This window comes from Leptopilina boulardi, unplaced genomic scaffold (assembly GCF_019393585.1).
Source record: "Leptopilina boulardi isolate dan_hultmark-lab unplaced genomic scaffold, ZJU_Lbou_2.1 LbouV2_126, whole genome shotgun sequence".
NCBI lineage: Eukaryota > Metazoa > Arthropoda > Insecta > Hymenoptera > Figitidae > Leptopilina > Leptopilina boulardi.
This window is the reverse complement of record NW_026137670.1, coordinates 1,749,292-1,757,351: the sequence shown is the minus strand read 5'-3', so window position 1 is coordinate 1,757,351 and position 8,060 is coordinate 1,749,292. Positions and strand designations below refer to the sequence as shown.

The following is an 8,060-nucleotide window of genomic DNA, read 5'->3' as shown; positions in this document are numbered from 1 at the left end:
TGTTGTTGTTGACGCAAAGAAACTTTCTCTACTTTTTTATTTTATAATAAAAATAATTTTCATCATAAACAAATTATTACTTTCTATACATTAGTGTTGATAGTGTTAATTTTCAATTTTTTTACAAACAAATAGGAGGTCTGTTTTTCGTCCATGTTTAGCAACAAAGTGAAATGTGAAAGAATCTTTAGTTCAAAGGATAGAGCTTTCTTTCTCTCTCTTTCGTTTGTGTATTAAAAAAAAAAGAAAAAAATAATTACATTGTCGTTCATCGTGTTCAATTATTTCCTACATTTCTGATTGTGACTGCTTCATTTATTTTGTGACGACGCTGAGATAAGTTTTTGTAAACAAAAATTAGGATTTTATAATTAATTAAAGCTGTACCTCAGCAATGTCGAAACTTCCTAAACGAAGAATTGAAGTTGTTGATCCATACGTCAAGCGAAAACCGTAAGTATTTAATTTGTTTTTAGAGACAAACAACTAACAAATAGTTATTCTATTACTAAATTTTCTTTTGTGTCAAATTTAGCATAAAAACAATAATTCTGTTCTTTGTGACCTTAAAGAGGGTATACCGTATATATTTCGTCCTATATGTAGATTAAAGGATTTATCATTTTCTAATTTTCTTCTATTGTTTATATGATAATTTATTATTAATTGACTGTACGTATTTTTTACTCTAGTTTATTATTATAGATTCCATGTAAATTAACCTGAAAATGATTTTTTAGAATTTTAATCCGTTAACAGATTTGTTATTTTTCTTTACTAATAATAATTGATATTAATTTTAGTATAATTTGTACAGAATAATATATTTTTTCTAATCCTTTATTTATTACTATTGTAAAAATTATAATTTTACGAAGCAAAACGTTAAATTTTCTAAATGTTCTAAATACGATTTGACAAACATAACCTTAAAAAAGACCACGCGGTTTTTTTACATTGTGTGTGTCTATGCAAAAAGAATTTGAATTTGTGTAAAAAAAAATATATTTAAAAATTAGTAATTCTATTTTATGAGTATTTCAATAATAATGGATGTTTAAGTGAAATTATTAAAAAAAAAAAAAAATTGCAAGTTTACATTAATTAATATAATTAATGATATGGAAATTTAGTTTTTTCCAAGCTATAAATAAAAAATTTACATTGTTTTTTGAATTTTCACTTATTTTCATATTTGTTTCAGTGATGGATCCTTTGCAAGTACTTCACCTGCAATTGCAACGCCTTCAAAATCTCAAATACAACTTAATCCCTACACTGGATTGCCCTACACACCACGTTATCATGAATTCTATAAAAAACGAATTACATTGCCTGTATTTGAATATCGAACGGATTTTATGCGACTTTTGGCACAAGATCAATGTATTGTCTTAGTTGGCGAAACTGGCTCGGGGAAAACAACACAAATTCCACAATGGTGCGTGGAATATTCCAAAAGTATAGGAAGCAAAGGTGTCGCATGTACTCAACCTCGTCGAGTCGCTGCAATGAGTGTAGCGCAGCGTGTTTCCGAAGAAATGGACGTTGCCCTGGGACAGGAAGTTGGTTACAGTATTCGTTTCGAGGATTGCAGTTCGGCAAAAACAATTTTAAAATACATGACAGACGGTATGCTTTTACGTGAGGGTATGTCTGATCCAATGTTGGATGCTTATCAAGTGATTTTACTTGACGAAGCTCATGAAAGAACATTAGCGACAGATTTATTGATGGGTGTTTTAAAAGAAGTTATCAAGCAAAGAAAAGATCTTAAATTAGTTATTATGAGCGCAACATTAGACGCTGGTAAATTTCAACAATATTTCGATAATGCACCATTAATGAATGTTCCGGGTCGAACTCATCCGGTGGAAATTTTTTACACACCTGAACCAGAGAGAGATTATTTGGAAGCGGCTATTAGAACTGTCATTCAAATTCACATGTGCGAAGAAGTGGCGGGTGATTTGCTTTTATTTTTAACTGGTCAAGAGGAAATTGAAGAGGCTTGCAAGAGAATTAAAAGGGAAATGGATAATTTGGGACCGGAAGTTGGTGAACTTAAATGTATACCACTATATTCAACCTTACCACCGAATTTACAACAGAGAATTTTCGAACCTGCCCCACCGACAAAACCAAATGGTGCAATTGGTCGTAAAGTTGTTGTATCAACAAATATTGCAGAAACCTCTTTGACTATTGACGGTGTTGTTTTTGTCATTGATCCTGGTTTCGCGAAACAAAAGGTATACAATCCTAGAATAAGAGTTGAATCGTTGTTGGTTTCACCGATAAGTAAAGCCTCGGCTCAACAAAGAGCTGGACGTGCCGGAAGAACACGGCCTGGAAAATGTTTCCGACTTTACACTGAGAAAGCGTATAAAAATGAAATGCAAGACAATACTTATCCTGAAATTCTTCGCTCGAATCTTGGTAGCGTCGTGTTGCAATTAAAGAAACTCGGAATTGATGATTTAGTAAGTGACGCAGTTATTAATATAATTTATAATAATTAAATTGATAATTTAATTGACTATTAATTAATTTTTAGGTACATTTTGATTTCATGGATCCTCCGGCACCGGAAACATTAATGAGAGCCTTAGAATTATTGAATTATCTTGCAGCACTTGACGACGATGGAAATTTAACAGATTTAGGAGCTGTAATGGCCGAATTCCCATTGGATCCACAACTTGCAAAAATGTTAATCGCTTCTTGTAATCACAACTGTAGTAATGAAATTCTCAGCATAACTGCCATGCTGTCAGGTAAGCTTTGTTTTAATATTGTGATTAATATAATATGAACCATTTTATTTAATAACGGAAAAGTCTCTTTTTATATTTAATCAAAATGTTAATTTCAAAAATTAATATATCAATTATTTAATAATACAATTTTTAAAAATTATGAGAAATTAAATTAACAATTAAAATATGAATTGAAAATTGCTTAAAATTAATATGAATTATAATAATCATTAAAAGTATTAATTAATAATTACAATAATCGATGGTTTTTTCGGTAAATTTCATTCAATGAAAGCAATTATTTTTAATTATTAAAAAAATTTCTTAGTTTTATTAAGTAACTTCAAGTGTAAGGTAACTTGGTGATGTATTGATGATTGATATGCTATTAGTCCCACAGTGCTTTGTGAGACCAAATGAGGCGAAGAAACTGGCCGACGAAGCAAAGATGCGATTTGCACACATTGACGGCGATCATCTTACACTTTTGAATGTTTACCATGCTTTCAAACAAAGTAAGTTACTTTCTATAATTAAATTTTCTAATAATTTTTGAGGTATTTTGTTATTTTATTTTAATAAATATTAAAATTGATAAAAAAAATTTTATTAAAATTTTCTTTTTTAGACATGGAAGATCCACAATGGTGTTACGATAATTTCGTGAATTATCGATCATTAAAAAGTGGTGATAATGTGAGACAACAATTAAGCAGAATTATGGACAGATTTCAATTGAAACGAACATCTACTGATTTTACCTCCAAAGATTATTACATTAATATCAGGAAAGCATTGGTAAATGGTTTCTTCATGCAGGTATGTCGAAATTCATATTTTTAATCTTTATTTCTTTAAATTTAATTTGATAAACTTACGATTTAATTATGAATTAATCGAATAAATAAAAATGTATAATTAAATTATATTTTTAACAATAGTAATGTAACTTTTTTTTAACAGGTGGCACATTTAGAGAGAACTGGACACTATCTTACAATAAAAGATAATCAAGTAGTACAACTTCATCCAAGCAGTTGTCTGGACCATAAACCAGAATGGGTTATTTATAATGAATTTGTCTTAACCACGAAAAATTACATCCGAACAGTCACTGACATTAAACGTAAGCATTTATTATTTATTTCAGAATATATTTAAAAATACATAAAATTTACTTTCAGAAAAATAATTAAATTCTTTATTTTTTAATTTTCAGCTGATTGGCTGTTGAAGATTGCACCACAGTATTATGATTTACAAAATTTCCCTCAATGCGAAGCTAAGAGACAATTGGAAGTAATTCAAAGTAGAATTGAATCGAAACAATTTCAAGAAGGCTTCTAACCCTTACAATTGCTAGATCAGTACAAAAGTCTTTTGAAAATTGGTTTAAGTACTTTCTAAATACTTAACATTATTTCAAAAAAAAAAAAAAAAAAAAAAGAAAAATAATTATAATAGTTCAGCACACTTTTATTAGTGACTCATTGTTTGTAAAAAAAGAAAAACAGAATGAAAGAAAGAAAAATGATAAAAAAAGCCATCATCCTTTTTTTTAAAATAAACTTCATTTAAATATGTGGAGAAAAAATACAGTTCATCAGATGCTGAATGTCGTGAATAGTAATTTAAAATTAGTTTATATCATTAATTAAATTTCTAATTGAGGATTATTCAAGTAACTCTCACTAAAAATAGAAAAGATGCATTGCTATTATTTTGCAGTTGAACATTCTATTTGTACTTTATTTATGAATGTTTTTTTTTTTAATACTAAGTGAAGAAAAATTGAGTATAAAAGAAAAGTGAGAAGTGAATAATAATCTTTTTTTATGGTCTAAGTTAGAATGCCTTAATTAGTAGTTGAAATTCAAATTAGGACTTATAGATGTAATAGGATCATTTTGTACTGCGCGTTAAATAGTTACTGACATGTCAAGAATATTGATTTAAAAGGTGTATTACTCTTTTAAGGCGTTTTGTGACTAATAAACATGTAGTTTTTCTGTACTGCTTTATTTGTTTATATAAAAAAAAATAATTCAATAAGCTTCAAATATTGCAATCGATCGTCATTGGACAAAAATTACCAATTAACTGTATTTCTTTTGAAATTATTAATGAATGAAATAAAAGAGAGAAAAGCACTTTAATCTGAAATTATGAAAATATTGTTGAAACCTGATTTAAATAATTATAACTTCGAAAAAAGTTTTGGGATAGAATTTCAATTTTGTATATATTTATAAGGGATATTGATAATTAATAAAAAAAAAAAACAAAAATGTAATTTGAACAAATATCTTGAACATTGTGAATGATGTTTTATTGTATTGTCTTAATTCATTCCAATAAACTAATTACAAAACACGTGATTGTTTTAATCGCCTTTTAAAAGTGGATTTAAAAATAATTTCAATTTAGAAATCGAAAAAAGTTATTAAAAATTTTTGAAAAGGAAAACTATTATTATGAAAATGTACAAATATAATTTATTGTCTCAAAATGAGTAAATTACAAAAAAAAACTTCATCAAATTCGTTTTCATATGGGAAAATTGCTAGTTTACAAATTTACATTTTTTATGGTATAAATAGCTTCATTGTCGCAACCTAACAGTAAAGTTGATTTATTAATGTCAATGCTGTTTATAGGCTTATGAACACTCGCACAAACTGTCACTTTTCCTTTACCACCGAAAGAATTTAACCAATGTGCGTCTCCATTATCTGCAGAACAAAATTAAATAAAATAATTAAAATTTACAAATATTACAAATAATAAAAATATATTTAAAATTTATTTACCAAATTTGCTTTTGGATTGACTAGCATTATTCCAGTGCCAAAGTTCTCCACTTGTAGAAGAAGTAAATAAATTATCTGGTCGATCTGGATGGAATAAAATTTCAGTAACAGATTTTGCGTGGGCGTTTAATTGCGAAACTGGATATGTGTTTCGACGAAGATCCCAAACAGTTAAACTTCCATCACCTCCACCAGCGACGACAATGTGTCTTTGAGTTGGATGATGAGCGACACTTGTTACTTCAGTCTGAAAATAAATTTACTTTATAAAAATTCTTAAATAATAAATAACTAATCGCTAATTTCTTAATTAAAATCGTACCGTAACTTGATCGGAAAGCATAAATGGAACAGGTCTGTCTTGATAATTTCTAAGATCCCAAATTTTCATATGACCACGAATATTTCCTGTTAGAATTTCGTTGTGTTTCAAAAAATCAATACAGCATATGGAACAACTTTCTGCGGTATCTGTATTAAAAAAAAAAATAGTTTATTTTATTGTTCATTGTTACAGAAATGAAAATTATTTCTTTTAAACTTACCAATTGATCTCACAATTTCTTTTTGATGAGCTGTAAGTAAATTTATCCTACCGTCTTCTCCTACTGAAACTATATCTTGCTCAAAAGTAGAAAAACCAGTACAGCAAGCATTTTCACCAGTCCTAAAAAATTAATTTCTATTTTACAATTTCAAATGAAAATAAATGTATTTTTTATTTAGATTATTTTTAAAAATATTTAAGACCTTGGTTTTTTGTTTAAATTAAATGAAATAGTAAAAAAAAACTTACGAATAATAATGTAAATTTTTCCACGTAATATGTTCCTTAAATTTAGAGTATGGATTTTCCAGAATTTGAAGTACTTTCACTGTTCCATCAGACGATGATACGACGAAAAAGTCTTTATTTATAAACTGTGAAAATAATTAAATTGATAAGAATTACAATTTGAATGTTGTGATCAAAAAGATATTTTATTTACTTGAATATTTATTCAATATTTACCTTAATTTCTGTGACATCTCCATAGCACGGATCAGAAGTTACAACAACTGGATCTGATTCCTCGTCTTCATTTGTTTGTAAGGTCCACAGTGTTATTTTATTTATCTGCAAAATAATAAATTATAAAAACAATTTTATTTGAATATTTCAAAACTTTGATGAGACTACTTTAAAATAATAACTGCAAAGTGTATATTGAAAACAATTTTTTTTTAACTTACTGGATTATCCCAGCTGCCGGTTAAAAATGTTTTTGTTTCGGCAAAAGGCTCATTTTGCCACCTAATTTTAGAGATCTTTTCCGAAACAAATTTTCCTTGTACAATGTGTTGTTCACTAGGTTCATTCGTCATATTTGAGGTTATTCTGACAGTTTTGTATTTTATTTAAAAAAATAACTTTTATATCTAAACAAATAGATTATTACAAATATTACTTTCAAAAAAAGTGATTATTAACTAATGAAAAATAAAAATATAAAGTATTTTTAAGAAATATAAATCCCTTTGTTTTTGTTTATTTCACTCTCAAGATCAAACTTTTCTCGAAAGAGAATTTTTGTTATATTGGCAGAAATGAAAAAGTTCAGTTTTTGTTATCTTGGGTTGGCATTGCTGCTTCATTGCAAATGGCGTCGCCAGAAAGTATAGGAGGTCCGTATTTTGTGCAACCGTGCAACTAAATTTAATTTTATAATACTTTTTTAATCGTAACCGTTAATTATACATATTTCATTGTAATTAAATTCTGATTTGTCTAAATTATCAAAAATTCATAAAAATTTTGTGACAGGCAAAAAAAAATTAGTATATTTCGACAAAATTTTTATGTCACGGAAACCTAACCTACAAAGTTTAACATCGCAATCGGCAATGTTAAACAAAAGAAACACAAGTAAGTGCACAATCCAAATCGTAACGATATAAAAATTTTATTTTATCAATACTCAATATGAAAATTGAAAAAAGCAAATGAATAAAAAAAATCAAGCTTTTATAAAAAAAAATTTCATGTTGGTAGAAGTGAAAAAGTTTAGTTTATCTTGGGTTGGCATTACAGCTCATTGCAAATGGCGTCGTAGATAGTTGATCATCCATTTTGTGTACGACAAAATTGAATCTCAGTATTTTTTTAATCAACGATTATTATAAATAATTTTTGATAATTATACACTATTTTATATGAATAATCAGAAATGCATAAAAGTTTCGTGGTAGCTGTGAAGAAAAATAGGAAATTTAGGTAAAACTTTTTCATCAAAAAATATAACCTAAAAATTTTGGCATATTACAACTTGTTGTTTGTTGTTACTTGTTGCATATATTGTGACTTCACATTGCAACATTGCACATGCTATTCTCGCGCTCCTTGATTTTTTAAAACATTAAATATATATAATATGAATAAATATTAAATAAAATTAAAAAAAATTTATTAATAAAGTTGAAATTAATAAACCAGGTTTATGAAGGTTATTAC

The 8,060-nt window shown here is 27.4% G+C and overlaps 2 protein-coding genes across 2 annotated transcripts; one reads left to right on the top strand and one right to left on the bottom strand.

Moving 5' to 3' along the window:
- The first annotated feature begins 1 nt into the window (after window position 1).
- LOC127291167 (putative pre-mRNA-splicing factor ATP-dependent RNA helicase PRP1) lies at window positions 2-4,772 on the top strand. Its single transcript, XM_051320095.1, has 7 exons — window positions 2-453; window positions 1,205-2,483; window positions 2,558-2,777; window positions 3,152-3,274; window positions 3,388-3,578; window positions 3,723-3,885; window positions 3,979-4,772. The coding sequence occupies exons 1-7, from the start codon at window positions 395-397 to the stop codon at window positions 4,104-4,106; spliced, it is 2,163 nt and encodes a 720-aa protein (XP_051176052.1). The 5' UTR covers window positions 2-394; the 3' UTR covers window positions 4,107-4,772.
- LOC127291169 (nucleoporin Nup43) lies at window positions 4,518-7,150 on the bottom strand. The gene is made up of 7 exons (XM_051320100.1): window positions 6,803-7,150; window positions 6,582-6,686; window positions 6,366-6,490; window positions 6,115-6,236; window positions 5,892-6,040; window positions 5,570-5,816; window positions 4,518-5,491 (listed from the first exon to the last, which is right to left on the bottom strand). The coding sequence occupies exons 1-7, from the start codon at window positions 6,932-6,934 to the stop codon at window positions 5,328-5,330; spliced, it is 1,044 nt and encodes a 347-aa protein (XP_051176057.1). The 5' UTR covers window positions 6,935-7,150; the 3' UTR covers window positions 4,518-5,327.
- Between the last annotated feature and the right edge of the window lie 910 nt (window positions 7,151-8,060).

What these genes read in the sequence shown, in the direction of transcription:
- LOC127291167 (XM_051320095.1), top strand. Translation starts at nt 395, where the DNA reads ATGTCGAAACTTCCTAAACGAAGAATTGAAGTTGTTGATCCATACGTC. An exon ending in CCATACGTCAAGCGAAAACC is followed by an intron (nt 454 to 1,204) that starts GTAAGTATTTAA and finishes TATTTGTTTCAG; the next exon opens with TGATGGATCCTTTGCAAGTA. An exon ending in TTACCATGCTTTCAAACAAA is followed by an intron (nt 3,275 to 3,387) that starts GTAAGTTACTTT and finishes TTTCTTTTTTAG; the next exon opens with ACATGGAAGATCCACAATGG.
- LOC127291169 (XM_051320100.1), bottom strand. Translation starts at nt 6,934, where the DNA reads ATGACGAATGAACCTAGTGAACAACACATTGTACAAGGAAAATTTGTT. An exon ending in CCGGCAGCTGGGATAATCCA is followed by an intron (nt 6,687 to 6,802) that starts GTAAGTTAAAAA and finishes ATTATTTTGCAG; the next exon opens with ATAAATAAAATAACACTGTG. An exon ending in TCAATCCAAAAGCAAATTTG is followed by an intron (nt 5,492 to 5,569) that starts GTAAATAAATTT and finishes TTTGTTCTGCAG; the next exon opens with ATAATGGAGACGCACATTGG.